Genomic DNA, 19,040 nt, shown 5'->3' with positions numbered 1-19,040 from the left:
AAAGGGAGTTAACAGTGATTATTTCTGGGTTTGGATTATTAATTTGTTTCTACATCTTGTTCATCTTGTTATATATTCTTTAGTAGCAACTGCATATAACAACAAACACCCAAAGTTTCCAAAAATACTAATTCAATATGAATACTTATTCAAAATGAAGAGGTCATCATTTGTCTATCCATTAATCAACATTTGCAGTATTAAATAAGGCAAGTCCTTGTCCTCATGACTCTTGATTTGTGAGGGCAAAAAAGGGCATATTCAGCAATCTTGGAAATTTATTATTCCTCTTTTTCATTCTCATTACTTAATTGCCCAGTCATTCCCTCCCTTACTTATAGAGGACTTTGGCACCCGACTTCCAGTATCTCCATTTCCTGCCATCATGTGCCACTTCAGTGTCCACATGGACAACCCATCCAACAACCTCGAACTCTGACTCCACCAGCTTACAATTACTTCAGTGATCCATACCCAGACCCATACTCTCAACCTTTGATCACTAGGAAATTATTCAACAGCCTTAGACTTCAATACTATTGATCTCAGACCACAATCACTTATTGTTCCAATTTTTTCACTCCCTTATTCCCTTAACACCTGCTTTCTTATCTTATTTTAGCCTCTATTCCTAAACTATTCCCTTTTCTTTTTGTCAAACCACGATCTTCAGCATGGCTTCATATCTTTTCCTGTCTAGCTTAGTTTCCCAGGTACATTAGTCTCTCTTGATAATAACTTTGCCCCCTGGCTAATTCCCTCTCCCATTCCTTAGAGCATATATTTTATTCCACTTTACTACAATTCAAACGTGCTACTTCACCTATGACCTTTTCTTTAACATCTTCTTTATTAGAAAAAAAAAAAGTCAAAACTGTAAGCTATGAACCTCCTAACCTTCTTGTTCCACATTTACAGTTATACATGTAACTATCTTTACTTCCTTTCTTTTAATCTCAGGGAGTAGTATCCTATCTCTTTTTCCAGGTCAATTTCTTTACTGCTACCTTGATCCCACATTCCCTCATCTCCTACAGATCTTTCTTTACCTTTATCCCTCTTCTCTTTAATCTCTTTTCTTCCTCTTCTGCTGTCTCTACCCACATTTTATAAATCATAAACTCTCTTCACTGGAGAATCTCCTCCTCCATTCTACAAACTATTCTCTATAGTGATCTGTTATTCCTGTTTTGAAGAAGAAATAAAAAGCCTTGAAATAATATAAGTCTGTTGCAACTTTTCTCAATTTAAAGTACTTTTCAGGATGCCTGGGTGGCTCAGTTGGTTAAGCGTCTGCCTTTGGCTCACAGGATCCCAGGATCCTGGGATCGAGTCGGTCATTGGGCTCCCTGCCAGGGAGCCCGCTTCTCCCTTCTTGCCTGCTGCTTCTCCTGCTTGTACACTCTCTTGCAGGCAAATAAATAAATAAATAAATAAGATCTTTTTAAAAATGAATAAAATACTCTTCAACCCAACACAGAATTCTGCCATCATCAACACAATGAAAATATTCTGGCAAACATTACAATGACAAAATTGCCAAATCCCATTATCTTTTTCAATTTACTTGACCTATCTGTATCTTCTGATCCTCCTGACTCCTTTTTTCCTGAGTCCTCTCTCCCATTGGCTTCTAGAACACTGAGCTCTGTTGGTGCTCCCTTCCACCCTTCTGTGATTTACTCTTAAAATTTTTTTTTCTGCCTTCTGTTACTTTGCCCATTTACTAATGTTGGTTTTCATTTCCTCTCACTATATTCAGTTTCTATGAGCAACAGCATCCAGTTCCCCAAAAATTTCAACTACTACCTTTTTAGTATTATCTGCTTCAAGCTCCAACCTTTTTCCTAAGCCTCAAATGCAAATGCTGAGCTCCCTACTGAACTTCTCTATATGGATATCCCAGTGACAATATTCCATATTCAATATGTCTTCATTGATTTTCTCATCTCCTTCCCCTTTCCCAGTTTTCTATTCCACATCCTTATACACACATACTCATAAGCCAAAATCCCTGTTCTTCTCCATTTGCCTCTGTCCTGGTTAATTTTACCCCTATTGTACTCTACAACCAAGATAGGAACTAGAAAGTCATTCTAGATTCTTCCTTATCTCTATCCCATCCATTACTACTCTAGTCCAAAATCTTATTATTTGCCCCCATGACTGTAAAACCATGTGAAACTACTTCCATTTACTTAAGTAATAATAATTATTATATATAATATGTGATAATAATAGAGCACATTTTACATTTCCCCTAATATTTAAATTAAGAAATTACAACCATGTTACCATATTAGCAAACCATAAAGGCTTACACAGAAGCATAAATAGCCTCCACTATTCCCAGAGATCAGAAACCTTGTTTATAACCCCATGCCTAAGTTTTTATCACACAGCAGTTACTGCTTTACTATCTGTTCACTTTTGAATAAGGTAAACATGGCACACTTAAAGGTAACCATAATAATCATTAACTGCATATTAAAAGTTAAATAGTAGGATTCATATTAAGTTTATATAACAAGATATAACTTTATACCTTGTTAGTTCACCAGAATTTATTTAAAACATACACCACACACATACCTATAAATATATATCACATTAGGAATTAGATAAACTAACAAAGTGAGTTTTCCCTATAAACGGAGCTTCCTTTCATATCCTATTCTACTGTTTTAAACAGCACTCAACCTATCCATGCTTCCAAAATTATGAAAGGGAATGCACCCCCATAGCCACCCTTGTAGTAAAGTTAGTGTGGCACAGGTAGAACAGAGGGGTCCCACTGCCTCCCCAAATCTTTTCCACTTTGCTTTCTGATGCCTGGAAGATGGAACCATCTATTCCACAAGATAAAAACTGCAATTTTCCCGAAGAAGAAAAACCAAGTATAATATATAATAATGCTAAATGAATAAAATTCAATAATACCAAGAAACAAAAGACAGAGTCTTTCTTTGTCAGTTGGGAAAAGAGAGTAAAATGGGATATTGTTAAGGGGCCTTCGGAAACAATGCCTCCCAAAGCATTCCTGATTTTTTTCAATATTCTTTAATGCCCATGTATTTTATAACTGGGGGGATGTTCAAAAGTCAGTCCACAGGTCTAGGGTCAAGGGCAAATAGAAGTATTTTTACATCAAGTGATTTATAAGAAGCTTTGAACTTTATCATAATTAACAACTGTATTAACGAACATTTTTTATATCTAAAGGATTAAATTTTAGGAACTTTCAATTTTACATTCCTTTCCTTTTAAAGGAAATATGTTTATAAATAAAGGTCAATGGAAGGATTATTAGGTTTGGTCATATGCTAAAAGAATTTCTTGTCAGGGGGCATCTGGGTGGCTCAGTGGGTTAAAGCCACTGCCTTCAGCTCAGGTCATGATCCCAGAGTCCTGGGATCGAGTCCTACATTGGGCTCTCTGCTCAGCGGAGAGCCTGCTTCCCCTCCTTTCTCTCTGCCTGCCTCTCTGCCTACTTGTGATCTCTGTCTGTCAAATAAATAAATAAAATCTTAAAAAAAAAAAAAAAAGAATTTCTTGTCAGGAAAAGTTTTGTATCCACCATAATATATTAGTAGTTTTGCAGTTTATTAAAAATATTACAGTTAAGTCACATGAGCTTTTGGTTATTTCGCTAATAGCATAAATATCTAATTGTTAAAGAAAACCCTATGCTTATAAAATATATTCTCCCAAAAGGGGAAAAAATTAGTATGTATGATACTTCAAACCACTTATTTTTCTTTAAGAGTTTCCTTAAAATTATGTATATGTATTGTATATACCATCCTGGGATCAGTGGATCAACAGTTAACAGAATAGGGTCATCAAGTAAATTAAATGTTAACAGCAAAAATTAAAGGACTTAAATTAAAAACATAGGGCCTAATCCTATGATGAAGAAAAGTGAGGAAAAAGTGTTCCCACAAGAGCTGTAAACTGTTCACCTATTTAAAATAAATTACTTCTTCAGAGCTGCCTTAAAAAGTTAATTTGCTTTAAACACATAAGCATTTCTATGTCAGAAAAGAATGTGTTACATTTTATTCTCATTTCCCTATAGATTTGTGCTACATGGAGGAAATAATTTTTTACACATGAAGAATTGAAATATAGCATGAAGTTCAACTGTCATAGAGAACTCATCACACATTGACAACTCATCACACATAGTTGTATCTCCTAGAGACCAGAGGGTCTCAATTTTACTTCTGTTTACTAAAAATAAATAAGAAATGAATGGTAATAGATTCCTGGTTCATTGTCCTCAACTTTCAGGACAGGCTTGCCCTAAGTCAACAAAGTCTCTGAGAAGGTCATGAGTTACAACTTTTAAAAGTTTTTACTCAATGTAAAGTTTATTATATTAAAACCCTTCAATTTTGTTTTGATAAAGGATCAATAGAGATCCATTTCTATTATTTACCAGTCCTTTTTATTATCTTAGATTAAACTGTTCCCCAAATACAAACGTTTTAATGGCTAGGACAAAAAGTTAACTAATACTTGGTATATTTCAGACCATATATGGTATATGATTTACTGTTCTGGGTGTGTCACTTTTTGAGAGGGACCCTATTAAACTGGAGCATAACCAGAAGAAAGCCAAGATGGTGAAGGGTTTAAAATCATAGAGCCACTAAAGATGTTTGGGGGGCAGGGATTCAGTTGCCTTCATGGTTGAAGATAATAGTGATCTTATTTATTTATTTATTTATTAAAAGATTTTATTTATTTATTTGACAGAGAGAAACACAGCGAGAGAGGGAACACAAGCAGGGGGAATGGGCAAGGGAGATGCAGGCCTCCCACTGAGCAGGGAGCCCAATGCGGGGATCAATCCCAGGACTCTGGGATCAAGACCTGAGCGGAAGGCAGAGGCTTAATGACTGAGCCACCCAGGCGCCCCCATATTTATGTTTTTAAGCTTCTTTATTTTTTTAGTAATCTCTACACCTAACATGTAGAACTCACAACCCTGAGATCAAGAGTCTTGTACTCTTCCAACTGAGCCAGCCAGGTGCCCCAATAGTGGTCATATTTAAAAGGTTATTACACATAGATGGGAATGAATTTATTCTCAGTAGCTGCATGGGGTACTTTGAAAATGGGTAGCAGTTACAAAGGACATGTTTTAACTACTAAGATTCTATGACTCCAAACCTATTATTTTTAAAAACAACATTCCAAAACATTGTATTCAATATTTCATCTAAAGACAGCATGTTCACACGAATTCTTTAGAAAGTAGATAACTGCAATCAGTGGGTTTATCCTTTTCCAGGTATCTTTATTGGTAAAGAGAGTGAGGGGAACTCATACTTCTTCAATAAATATTAACCATTATTAACTGTAATTGAATTTTAGATCAACCTTGTAATCTGTGCTCAAGACTACAGAAGTAAAACTGTTCTTCATATGGGGAGAAAACCCCTTATACTTCTCTAACCTTAAATCAGAGTTGAAAATGCTATGTATGAATCTGTTCTGACTGCTTCCATAATACTCACTCATAATACTATTTTTTAATTGAAATAAATTGATATTTGCCTAACTTTCTTAAACGTTACAAGAACTTAAAGTATATAGATCATTCCTGCCTAAGCTATAATAGGATATGCCTGATTTGCTAAATCATTCTACATTTAATTTGTATCTTCTTGGGGCTAAAACTCTGACTTCCTGGTAAAAAATGCCAACTTAAGCAAGTTAGAGTTACCATGCCCAGCACTGAAGTTAATTATCAGAGCCCCCCAAAAGAGATGATCTTACAGACATATAACCCAGATTCAAATTACACATAACTTAATTCTTCCATGTACCACTAAGATTGTAGCTAATTTTCATCACTACTTAGTTCATTTTGCATATCTCTGGATACCTTAAGATCATCCAGCTGGATTTTCCATATCTCTCAAGTTCTACAACTAAAGTCATGCTAACAACTGGGATCTAATTTTTTATGAACGAGAGAAACAAATACTTTAAAAAATAGATTTATAAGAATTATGTGAGGGGCGCCTGGGTGGCTCAGTGGGTTAAAGCCTCTGCCTTCAGCTCAGGTCGTGATCCCAGGGTCCTGGGATCGAGCCCCGCATCGGGCTCTCTGCTCGGCAGGGAGCCTGCTTCCTCCTCTCTCTCTGCCTGCCTCTCTGCATACTTGTGATCTCTGTCTGTCAAATAAATAAATAAAATCTTTAAAAAAAAAAAAAAAAGAATTATGTGATCCATCAGTCCATCAACACCCTCCAGTCTCTCTCTTTTTTTTTAACATCCTCCAGTCTCTTAACAGGGTCCTCAATTACTGATTTTAAAAAGTAAATCGAGGGGCACCTGGTTGGCTCGGTGGGTTAAGCCTCTGCCTTCAGCTCAGGTCATGATCTCAGGGTCCTGGGATCGAGTCCCGCATTGGGCTCTCTGCTCCGCCGGGAGCCTGCTTCCTTCTCTCTCTCTCTCTCTGCTTGCCTCTCTGCCTATGTGTGATCTCTCTCTGTCAAATAAATAAAATCTTAAAAAAAAAAAAAAGTAAATCGATAAAAATGAGATAGATGGTGAGAACTTAAAATTACTTTCACTTTCAGGTTTTGCTTTTTCAAATATTCATTAATTTTTAATGTATTTGTTTTCCTTCTTTTGTTAACTGTGTATTTATTAATTGTTCTATTTTTCTTATAGACTTATCTCTTTGTACACTGAGTATATTAACCCATTATCTGCTTTATAAGTTAAAAAATATTTTTCAGTTTGTTATGTATCTTTTGTATTAATAGTGAATTTTTTCCTGTGTATTTATTTTTTGTATAGCTACCAGACAATGTTCTCTGAGATTCTGTGTTGAACCTCTTTATCACTCCACATACCTCCGTGACCTCATCCAAGCCCATAGTTTAAATGACCATCTACAATTGGTCAACTAGTAAATCTATAGACAACATGCAAACCAGAACTTTCTCCTAAATTCCAGACTTCTAAATCAAAATCCAATCCTGCTATCTAGTTATCTGTAAGTAAGGATGGGAGGATGTACTTAACCCACCAGGCATCTCAAAACCAATGTATCAAACCTGTTCTAGTTTCTGTATCTCAGGAAATGGCATCCATTGCCACTCAGTTGCCCACACCAGAAACCTAGGAGTCCTGTGACATATCTCCTCCTCTCTTCTCCATAAACAAAGCCTCCTAAACCTTTTCTGTAGTCTTACCTTCCAACTTTTTCCATCCTTACTTACTCCGCTCTAGCCACATGGGCATTGAATTTACCAGTCCTTCCTGCTCAGGATGTTAACATACACTCTTCCTTTGCTTAGAATGGTCTTCCTTTCTTTTTGGCCTAGCTAATTCCTAAGTCTCAGCTTCACTGTTCCACCTTAGGAAGGCCTTAGTTAAACCTCCAGTGTTAGGTCTCCATAGTATATGCTTTCAATGCATCTGTGTTCTTCTGGTACAGTACTTATCACAGTTGTAATCTGTAAAACTATTAACTTAAACATTGTTTCTCTCATGAGACTATACCACAACAGGAGGAGCCATGACTAATATGCTCAGTACCTTGAACAATACCTGACACTTTGTACTAGTTACCTGGAAATACCTACATATTAATACTGAGTAAATTCAATCCCTTTGTACTTGATTTCACTCCCATTTCTACTTCTTTAGTTCAAGCACTCTTTATTGCTAGCGTGGATAACTACAATAGCCTCTGAAGGACTCAACCATTACTCTCACATTTTTTCATCTGTTCTTCAGTATCCTTGGATTTTTGGGTGGTTTTTTTGTTGTTGCTGTTTTTGTTGCTAAGATCTTACTTATTTATTTGTCACAGAGAGAGAGAGCACAAGCAAGGTGAGTGACAGGCTGAGGGAGAAGCAGGCTCCCTGCTGAGCAAGGAGCCAAATGCAGGACTTGATCCCAGCACCCTGGGAACATGAGCAGAGCCGAAGGCAGACGTTTAACCAACTGAGCCACCCCAGCATTCCTCCAGCATCCAGTATCTTACTCACTGGTTTGAGATTTTTCAAGTGCATTTTATAAAGGTGACATCCAAGACCCTTCATGGTTACCTCTATCCACTTGATTAGGCTAAACCTCCTCAACTCCTCCAAAGTCATGTAGCAACAAATCATATAAACTACCTGAATTTTCTTGAACATGCAGGTTCTTGCTGACTTCTGTTTTCTTACAATCCAATGATTATATTTAAAATGCTTTCTATGGCCTATTTCTACTCTCTTTCACACTCGAATAACCTTAGTCCCTTTAGGTTCCATTAAGATATCTCTCAAGATACAGCTCTACTGGGGTGCCTGGGTGGCTCAGTGGGTTAAGCCTCTGCCTTCGGCTCAGTTCATGATCTCAGGGTCCTGGGAACGAGCCCTACATCAGGCTCTCTGCTTGGCGGGGAGCCTACTTCTCCCTCTCTGCCTGCCTGCCTCTCTGCCTACTTGTGATCCCTCTCTGTCTGTCAAATAAATAAAATCTTTAAAAAAAAAAAAAAAGATATAGCTCTATTCCTGAAAAGCTTTTCTGAGCCACTTATTCCTAATCTGGTTTAAATGCTCTTTGTCTATTATTTCTTTAATTGTCATTTTTAGGGAATTTATCTATCTTCCATTAGACTTTCAGTTTCTTCCCAGCAGGGACTACATATTTTTCATCTCTATATATCCAACCCTGGTTTGGGCTTTGGTAATTGTTTGATTAAATGTGTTTGCCAAAACATATCAAACCCATCAAAACATACCTACCTGTGGGAACTGGTATTCCCACCTCTGGGAAATCTTCCAATAAATAAGCAAATAAATAAGAAAGTCAGTTAGAAAAGGTATATGCATAAAAATGTTCACTTCAGAATTATTTTTAATAGCAGAATATTGGAAACAACCTAAATGTCCAGCAATAGAAGAATGGTAGAATCTGCTGAGTGACATGTAGCCGAGCAATTTAGAATGAAGATTATAAAATGATATGGTAACTCACAGATGCTAACAACATGTTAAGTGGAAAAAGATAAAACTGATTTCACACTATGACCCTTTAAAATTTATATGTATAGACATTGACACAGTGAAAATTGTATGAATGGTTTGTGTGGATTGTGATCTTGTTGCCTTTATTAAGAACTTTATAAATGTTGCTATGGCATCTTCTCAGTTATAATTATAATGAAGATAATGTAAAATGAAGCCCATATCATTAATATATGTATGTAAGTGTATGCACATTTGTTTGTATGTACATTTTTGTTTGTATATATAAATATTCTGTATGTATGTATATATTTCTTAGTGCAGTCATATGAAAGATCCAAGAAGCAGAAACACTTCATTAGCATGAGCATACCTATCCTTGGTCTCTAATACCATTCTGTACTAACAGGAAACAGGACTCCTTAGAGAAAAGGCTAATTCCAGGGCTGGCGCAGAGTAAGGACAAGATGAACATGGAACATCTTATTATACCAGAAAATAAGGAAGTGCTCAAAAAAAAAAAAGAAAAGAAAAGATGTAGGCATATCACAAAGACACAGTACCCAAACTAAAAGTGCTCCCACTAGCTTAATCTGGGACAATTTAAATACCAAAATAATTAAATACAGACTTAAATATTTAGAGATGAAAGGTCATGACATAACAACTTACCTTCAAATGATTGATTTTAAAAAAGTGTACAGGGGCGCCAGCGTGGCTCAGTCATTGGGCATCTGCCTTCGGCTCAGGTCATGATCCCAGGGTCCTGGGATTGAGCCCCACATCAGGCTCCCTGCTCTGCAGGAACCTGCTTCTCCCTCTCCCACTCCACCTGCTTGTATTACCTCTCTCGCTGTCTCTCTCTGTCAAACAAATAAAATCTTTAAAATAAATAAATAAACAAGTGTACAAAATTATATCTAGAACTCAAGAAAACAAAAACAAATACACAATGGAAAAACAGGAATTCATAAGTTAATGCAGATAATAAACAGAGAAGAAAGGGTTCTTTGTTCACAGTGGAATGCTGTGGACTACTTGGTAGATGTGGAGAGAGTATTAGATTTGTTGAATCATTTTGCAATCATTATGGCAAAATTATATCAGCAATAATTGATGCTAAATTTAAACGGGGATTTTGATGATGAGCAGGATGTATCTTCAAATCTTTCCCCACAATTTGTTTTTTTAATACCAGGAAGAAAAAAAAAAAACCAAACTAGTAACTATACAATGGAAAATTCAGGCCGCATATGGACCAGGTGATCAAAGTAGTATCACCAAGTAGGGACAGATGGATCATGTGCTTCCAGAAGTGATACGCTACACAGGACACAATATCACCTGTGCATTACTCCAGTTGAGAGTATATATAACCCCACTTTAATCATGAGGAAACATCAGACAAAAACAAAATAAGGAACATTTTATTAAAAAGAGTGGTGGAGGCGTGCCCAGGTGGCTCCCACAGTTAATCCAGCTCAGGTCATGATCTCAGGGTTTTAAGATCATCAGCCTTGGGCTCCATGCTCAGTGGGAGTCTGCTTCTCTCCCTCTCCCTCTGCCCCTCCTCCCACTGAGACACTCCCCCCCCGCAAATAAATAAATCTTAAAAAAAAAAAAAAAAAAAGAAAAAGTCCAATGGAGTAAAAAGCTATATTCTTTAAAAATGTCAAGGTCATAAAAGATAAAGGCTGGAAATGTGCCAAAATAAAGGAAGCTAAAGAGTCATGACATCTAAATGTATTACCTGACCCCAGACTGACTCCTATACTGGAGGGGGAAATGCTAGTAAGGATCAAGCCACGAAACAGGAATATGGTGGTAGACTGAAGTATTATTTCAATGTAAATTTAACCCTAACCCTAACCCTAATTGGTAGGAAATACTCTTAAATATTCATGGGTGACAGGCCAAAATGTATGTAACTTAACCTCAAATGGTTCAGAAAAAAATGTACGGAAGTATACATGTATGTGGTAAGAGAGAGACCTTACACAAGAGCAAGCAAATGATAAGGAAGTTCTTTGAACTATCTTAATTTTTGCATTTTTTGATAAATTTTAAGTTATTTCCTTTTTTAAAGATTTATTTATTTGAGAGAGAGAGAGCATGTGCAAGTGTGGAGGGAGGGGCAAAGGGAGAGAATCTCAAGTAGACTCCCCATTGGATCCCAGGATCCATGAGATCATCACCCTAGCCAAAATCATGAATGGGACTCTTAACCAACCAAGCCAATTTTAAATTATTTCTAAGTCAAAAGGTTTTTTAAGAATTAAGTCCACCTTGGAGAAACAAGACCAATAAGAAAATAAAAGTTACTTTAAAACCCATCAAAGCAAACTTTTTTTTTTTTAAGATTTTATTTATTTATTTGACAAAGAGAACACAAGTAGGCAGAGAGGCAGGCGGGGGTGGGGGCGTGGGGGGAGCAGGCTCCTCACCTAGCAGGGAGCCTGACCAATGTGGGGCTTGATCCCAGGACCCTGGGATCATGACCAGAGCCAAAGGCAGAGGCTTAACCCACTGAGCCACCCAGGTGCCCAAACAAACTGTCTTTAAAACATTCTCCAGTGTATACTAAGTTTTCAAGTTACTATTCAAAATGTTTCCTTCAAGAGTCTTCATTCTTTTGTAAAAGATGAACATACCTTTAGCTTTCACAGTTTTATCTAAATAAGTTAATATGTTGAAGCCAACATTTCATCAGTTGTAGCTTACTCATTAGAAACAGCAGGAAGGAAAGAAAGCATTGAAATTACAAAACCTCTGTTCTCCACACTACCCATATTTACCATTCATTAGCTGGTGATTGCATTCCAGTCTCCAGGTAAAACCTCAGATTTTAAATTATGACTTCAGTTCTATTGTTATGACAAGTAGAGTATGCAGAGACACAAATGTGGTAAGGAGTGGGGGTAGGGCTGATGAACTCTTCACCATGTTGAAGATGAGAAAGGTGAAAACTTCTGCCCTAATTGAGTACCTAAATAACTGACTTATTCATTAAGTACATAACTATGTGGAGTATTAAAGTTTGGAGGAGGTATTCTTACTAGTTTTTACCTGTGAATTTGATAATTTGAAGTAAAAAGCACTTTTTTTCCCTTTAAAATTCAGCTCAATTATTTGCACCCCCTTGTGGTCAAACATAAACTGGGTTTTCAAAACATTTTTTCCAACTGGACTTTTTGTTCAGGCATGGGAACCATGTTACTTGATTTTGTTTTCTCCCATTTTGGTGAATTGAGATGATTTATGAAGGGTTTTTGGTTTATTGAATAGTATTTTAAACAAAACAGGGCTTAAATCTTCTCAAAGTAACCACCATATAAACTTTAGTCTGCAAAATGGAGATGATTACACCAACCTCAAGTGTTATTATGAGGTTGAATTCAAGGGAAAATGCATATATATGCTTAGCTGACACGTAGTAGGAACTCAGTAAATATTACTTACCAACAACATCATCACTTTAGAATTCTCCTGACAGAATATATCTAAAAGGGGGCTAGATCAAAAATTTACCAGTTCATTTAATTCAAGTACAATCGTGCAAATAAGTTCCTCAAATATACCACTTATTCCAGACTACCTCTAGCCAATTCTCACCACAGATACGTTTTTAAGGGACAAAGAATATGTATTTATCTCTGGATGATAGAAATTTGGACAGTTTTTACTTTATATTTTACTTTATATTTTAGACTGGTCTGATTTTCCCCTCCCCCCTTAATTTTAATAATTAGAAAAAGCAAAACTATTCCATTTCCGTATGATACTCTTATGAAATGATAAGACAAATTAACATTCTTACTCATCTGGCAGAAACCATTACTCATATTTGGCAAAAATAATTTGTCAGGCTGATTTGTCATTTTAAGGGACTTTTGTTCTTTGTTTTTGTTTTTTTAAAGAAAGATTTTATTTATTTATTTAACAGAGAGAGGCCCAGCAAGAGAGGGAACACAGGCAGGGGGGTGGGAGAGGGAGAAGCAGGATTCCTGCTGATCCCAGGACCCTGAGGCAAAGGCAGACGCTTAAGGACTGAGCCACCCAGGAGCCCCTTTAAGGGACTTTTGAAAACAATAGCTTAACTCCTAATGGCGCTAACTTAAAACTTTTTTTTATTTTTTTTAAGATTTTTATTTATTTATTTGACAGACAGAGATCACAAGCAGGCAGAGAGGCAGGCAGAGAGAGAAGGAGGCGAAGCAGGCTCCCTGCTGAGCAGAGAGCCTGACGTGGGGCTCCATCCCAGGACCCTGGGATCATGACCTGAGCCGAAGGCAGAGGCTTTAACCCACTGAGCCACCCAGGCGCCCCAACTTAAAACTTTTTAAAACACAAGAAGCTATTTTAAAAGATCAGTGTTAATGACGCACAATAACATTTACCAATATACCAAACACTGTTCAAATGCCTTTACTATATATTAGCTCATTAACTTCCTTACAACAACTTCATGAGATGGTTACTCCTTTTCAAAAGATCAAAGTGAGAAAAAGTAACTCACATAGGGTCACAAAGCTAGTTAGTAACAGAGCTGAGTTCCAAATCCAGGCAGTTTGGTTCCAGAGTCTACACACCAAACCAATGCACAAAAGTACTATAGAGATGTAAGACAAACATTACTCTGCAATGTTACTTCTTGATGATCTCAAATTACTAAAATCCATTTCTTTTCTAATTCTACCTCAGTAATGCAAATTATGCTAGCCTTCTCCCATTTCCTTCCTTCTTAGTATGTCACTTTGAATATCCATAGTCTTCTTTAACCCTCATAATATGTTTTTGTATACTCCTACAGTTAAGGTTCATCACAAGTTTTGCAACAAAAACTGGAAAAAAATGTAGCAAGAACCCAGATTTCAAATTGTTGGATTCTTTAGAAAATGTATTTTAACTTGGGATCAGGAAAAAAGTAACCAAAAATAAACTTAAAATGTCATAATTTAGAATCAATGGCAGTGGTATTGTTTTCATTTTCATCTTAACTAGCCTGGTGGCGGGTTGGATAACGCTCCCAAGCATATGAATGATTCAAAGAGGTTTTTAAGGAAGGTGTTAAAATACTATTTTATTATCATTTATTGTCCTGTCTTAGCGTCCAGCTTTTGAAGGTGTAATTTGCCTAGGTCTTCTGCTTGTACTTACTAGTTATAAGATTTAGGGCCAAATTTCTTAATCTGAGTCTCGGGTGTCCTCATGTGTAAAATGACGATAATACCTTCTTAATGGGGCTGTTGTGAGCAGCAAACAGGATCAGTCCGTAAAGCATTTATTTACCACCGTGCCCAGCCAGAATACGGCCAGTACGTGATATCTATCTACTATTATTTTATTAATGTGTCGCACAGTGGAACCCCGTCTTTGATAGTTTCAGTTCCTTTTACCACCCTTAAAATACACACACACACACTCACACACACAAAGTGATGGCCAAAGACTGCCCATTCACCCAAAACAGAGCAAAACGTTTAAAAACAAGTGAGGCTGTAAGAGGAACTGGACGGGATGAAAGCACCGTCTCAACAGGCAGCCTGGAACCGGGAAATAGAGCTCCAACATACTTAAATAATCCTGAACGCCGGACGCGCGCGCACGCATACACCGCAAACGTCTCTCTCTCTCTCTCTCTCTCTCTCTCACACACACACACACACACACACACACACGCAGTTGTTGAGCAGGGGAAACCACGCCTGTGTGAGCTCAGGTTGCATGGCACAGCGGGATACAAAGTGGCCCAAGTTCCAGAATCTGACAGATGGGGTTCATCCACGTGCTTGCTACCTGTGTCTCCTAAGGCAAACTACTTAGAAGTTTCTGAGCCTTGCTTTCCTGGTCTGCAAACCGATAATAATAACTGTACCTACCTCATAAAGTTGTTCTGAGGCTTAGGTGCAATAACTCCCGTAAAGCGTTGACATACAGCAAGTGCTCTACACACAGACCGGGCTATTTTAAGTACACGTGTATCCATACACAATTCCGTTGTTAGAAGTTTAGACACTGGCAATAAAACGTGTTTCTTTTCGTCTAAGCTGCACCCTTATTTGTTTTCCTCGAACAGTAGAATAAATACCTACCGACTGACATGTCATCTATGGACCTGCGGCCCACAGCCGCACGGTTCCTCCACGTCCGCGGCTGAGCAAAGGAGTTGCACGCACGCGCAAGAAAGGAGGCCGGAGGAGTGAGACTGAGGAAAAGAAGTGAGAGCGGCTAACAGCAACGATTCTGCGCATGTTCAAGGCGCGGATATTGGGGTAGGAGTTTGCGCATGAGCAGAAGTGTAGGGAAAGCCGGAGAAGGGTTTGGAGGCGGTATTGACAGCTGTGGAGGCAGCCCGCGTTCCCGGCATGCCCCGGGGCGGCGGGGTTGGCTCTAACGAATTTGAATGAGGAGCCTCAGCGCTTTCGGCGCCATTTTCGAGTGATGCCTGATCTCATCAATCTAGCGGGAGAGACGGGATAACCTGTCCGAGATTATAGCGCTACTAGGACTCCGCCGAAAAATCACTAAAAAAATCGCCAAAAATTACTTCGACCAAAGGGCAGTCCGTGGGGCTTCGCCAGGGTTGCCGCAGACGGTAAGAACCTGAAGAAGTAATAGCGGGACCTGGGAGGTGGCAGTGGTGGGACCATCAGGCATTGGGGGGTGCAGGGAGTGGGCACTGGGTCCGCCCTCATTTTAATTGCTAAAAATGCGAGGAGATGGGTTGGGGGTAATTGGGTGTCTGGGAGTGGGCGGCGGCGGGCGGAATGTGGCGGGAGCGCGGAGAGACGGGGGCGTGGGGGAGGGGAGTTGCAGTTTGAGCGGGACGCGGACGGGCTGCAGCGGAGCAGCCGCCGCCCAGCGGATCTGTCAGCCGGACCCCCCGCCCGGGGCCAGGCCCGGGGCGCGGCGGGGTTCCGCAGGCCGCGGACCCTTGACAGGAGAAGGGGAACGAGCGTCCCCTCCCCCATTTGCCGAACCGAGCCGTCTTTTACCGCTGTTTTCCCGGCCCGCGCTGACTGCCGCGTTCTCGTGACATGAAACTTAAGGTCGGCAGAAAATTAAGAACCCAGAGTGGCGGGTGCCTCCAGTCCGTCGTGCGGACCTACCTTCTGCGGGACCCAGCACTGTATATTGTGCTTGACTCTAAAGCGTGAGGTGCCCTAGGAATGTGAGTTTCACAATGTAGCCCTCCGGCTCTGCGCTCCTGGGTCCGGACAGGGGTAACCGTGACGGTGTCTGGCTTTTCCAATTTGGGTAAGATAGGGCGGAGGCAGACTTTTGAGGTTTTAGCGGGCTCCTAGGAAAGATGCTGGGCTTTCGCTTTTTGCTCGGGATTTTTGTCATTTGCTCTCACGGTGTTGGTTTTTTCGGGGGCGGGGGGAGACAGGGCTTCGAGCTTGCAATTTCCTTCACCCAGTTGCACTTTTCTTAGAAGACTTTTTCCTTCTCCAGTCTTTGAAACATGTCGCAAGGATAAATGCAATCTGTGAAACTATTGATGTTTTCCTCCCGAAAAGTCTTAGCCCGGACAACTTAACGGTAATTTTGCAATCCCCACCTTTTCTCGGGAACTCTCTTGACTCTGAGGCGGAGGGAAGAGGGCTGTTATTTGTCTTTCCCTTTAGTGGTTTTTTTTATCCTCGTAGTTTCTACCAATTCTTAGTCGACAACTCTTGAATGATTTGGGCCAGTGACGGCTTTAACTTTAAGTAGTACTTTATAAATAATGGCCTTTGCAAAAATTCCTCATTAAAGATATATTAGGTTTTGAGTCTTTTTTCTGCTCTGAAGGCGCCACTGATTAACCCTTTGCTGGTGTGGTGTTTTGCGTGTGGGGCGCGCGGCTCTGGGTTGCGAATATGCAGGAGATGGGTTTTGCAGCAGCAGTTCAATTGTTCGCAAAGAGGAATAACGCTTTCTGGGAACCCGCAGTCTTACATTCTTTAGGACCACCTGCCTGAAGAGTTTTTCCTCCTGGAATTGATGTAACGATTGATTGAGTTCTTATTTCTGTAAAGACTAGAGGACCCGCCCTCATTTAGAATCTATCCCCGAGGAGAATAGGAGAGCGCAATGTGATGTTTTTCAAATTGTATCTAACGGAGTTCCCAAAACACCGGACTTGTCACCCCCCTGATTGGCTGGAAGAGAGCGGGACTGGGGGGTTTGAATGTTGAACACTAGATTACAATTCTCGACTTTCCGAAAAATTATACTTTTAGAGAACACGGAAATAGGAAACGTTAAGACGGGGAGTTGGGGGGGGGGTGAGCTGGAGTTTAATTTTTTTTTCTTCCATAAAGGACTTTCGAATGGTTCTGAAATGTATATTAAAAGTAAAACTGAGGAGTCTGTTTTCTTAAAATTTTTAATTCTGCTGGCTGAAATTGCAAGACTTTAACGTATTTGCCCCCGTTCTCTTTTGATTAAAAACTGACTGTACGATCTAGGTTTTTTATTTCTTTGACAGAAATTTTTCAACTTAAGCTACATATTCAATGGAGATTACGGGAGAATAGTTTCTTTTATTTTGATGAAAAGAAACTTTAATTTTCTTAGGAATGAGCTTCTCCACATTCTGCGTAAAAATTGGATGTATTTAAATTTTTTTCACATCTAACTTAAAATACATGGATTTTGCTAATTCAGCCATTGCTGTGGACTTAAAACTTTATTTATAAGAAATTTATCTTGCATACTTTAAACAGTACAACAGGTAAGTATGCACAGGTGCCTATGTATGATTTCATTCCTTTGATAAATTCACTGTGAAGAAATATATTGCATACAACAGTGTGGGTGTGTTGTGTCTTACTTGGTTGGTTTTCAGTTGATTTTTGTTTAATGTTGCTTGAGACAGCCGTCAATATATTTCTATTTATTACCAAGCTTGTCATTCCGTTTAATTGCATCTTGATAAAAGGCGGGTGTGGTTTTCAAAGAAAATCGGTAAACTTAGTGATAAACAAAATAGCTGCAGATGCTTTTTTAAAGATTTTTTTGAATTTAATAGAAATCAATGTTCTTTTATGAATAGCGGTTGAAATTTCGAAACTTACAGTTTATGGTTTCACATTAGGTCAAATGTGCATTGTTAGAAAATACTCAAATGAAAAGATCCCACGACTTTTATACATCTCTGTAGGGCTATAAATATAATTTATATTGAGTGGAATAGCTGAGTTTGTAAATCATACTATTGTGTATTGCCTTTATAACAGGAATTGCAATTACAGAATCTTTGTTCAATACCTTTTTTCAAAGCTGTTTATTTTGAATCATCTCATGAAAATTTCATGAAAGGTGCTAATTATCCTTTCTATAAAATTTGACTTAATGAAGTTGTAGGAGACCCCATTTCTATTGTAAATGTAATTTTACCTGTGATACCAGATCTAGTAGGTTTTGCTTTTTTACTTTTATTTGGGGTTTTGTGTTTTAATTTTCATTCATATTATTATGTGACTTGCAGAGTTCTGAGGGTGGGGTGGGGTAAGACTTTAAATTCCACCAGCCTGGTTAATTTTAACCCTACTTTTTTAGTGCTTTGGTTTATGGGATTTTTTTTGTTTTGAGGGGTGATGGTGAAGAATTGTTTTGTTTAATAAGCCATTTTTAAAAGAAGTGAAGGATTCCTTTATTTAAAATACTACACTTAAAGCTTGAGAATGCACTAGCACCTAAATAAAATCCACAGCGTTCAAGATATTTTCCCTTGTGATGCTAGATAAGAGGAAGATTTGGGTTTTTAGATTTGTGGGCATGTAGGTATGAGAGCCAACAGATGTATTTTTTTATTGTTATGTGTATTATCCATATTACTATATGGAAATTGATAATTCTAATTCATTTTCTACTGTGAGGACTAGAAAAGTCATATATTATCACTGGAAAATAATGATGGGAAAAGGTGTTGCTGCAGTAGCTCTTCTCTTTTTAAAAGCTAAGTTTATATAATGTGTGGGAGAGGGAACTAGAGAAGGTGAGGTGTTTGTCTTCCGGGTAGCACTGATTTTCATTTGTTTGCCTTTCATAGTATTTTTAAAACTCCAA

The 19,040-nt window shown here is 38.5% G+C and overlaps 1 protein-coding gene across 1 annotated transcript in view; it reads left to right on the top strand.

Annotated features, from left to right (window-relative positions):
- Positions 1 to 15,270: 15,270 nt before the first annotated feature.
- LOC308340227 (uncharacterized protein) overlaps positions 15,271 to 19,040 on the top strand; it is a gene marked incomplete at its 5' end in the record, with an annotated part of 30,442 nt that continues 26,672 nt past the window's right edge. Inside the window, 3 exons of the mRNA XM_080799387.1 lie at positions 15,271 to 15,351; positions 15,448 to 15,579; positions 16,440 to 16,526. Of these exons, the coding sequence (XP_080655513.1) occupies positions 15,271 to 15,351; positions 15,448 to 15,579; positions 16,440 to 16,526 (300 nt within the window). The remainder of the gene's footprint in view (positions 15,352 to 15,447; positions 15,580 to 16,439; positions 16,527 to 19,040) is intronic.

Source organism: Martes martes, assembly GCF_963455335.1.
Source record: "Martes martes genome assembly, chromosome: 3".
In the NCBI taxonomy this organism is placed as follows: Eukaryota; Metazoa; Chordata; class Mammalia; order Carnivora; family Mustelidae; genus Martes; species Martes martes.
The sequence above is the reverse complement of the archived record's forward strand: the minus strand, read 5'-3'. Positions and strand labels throughout refer to the sequence as shown.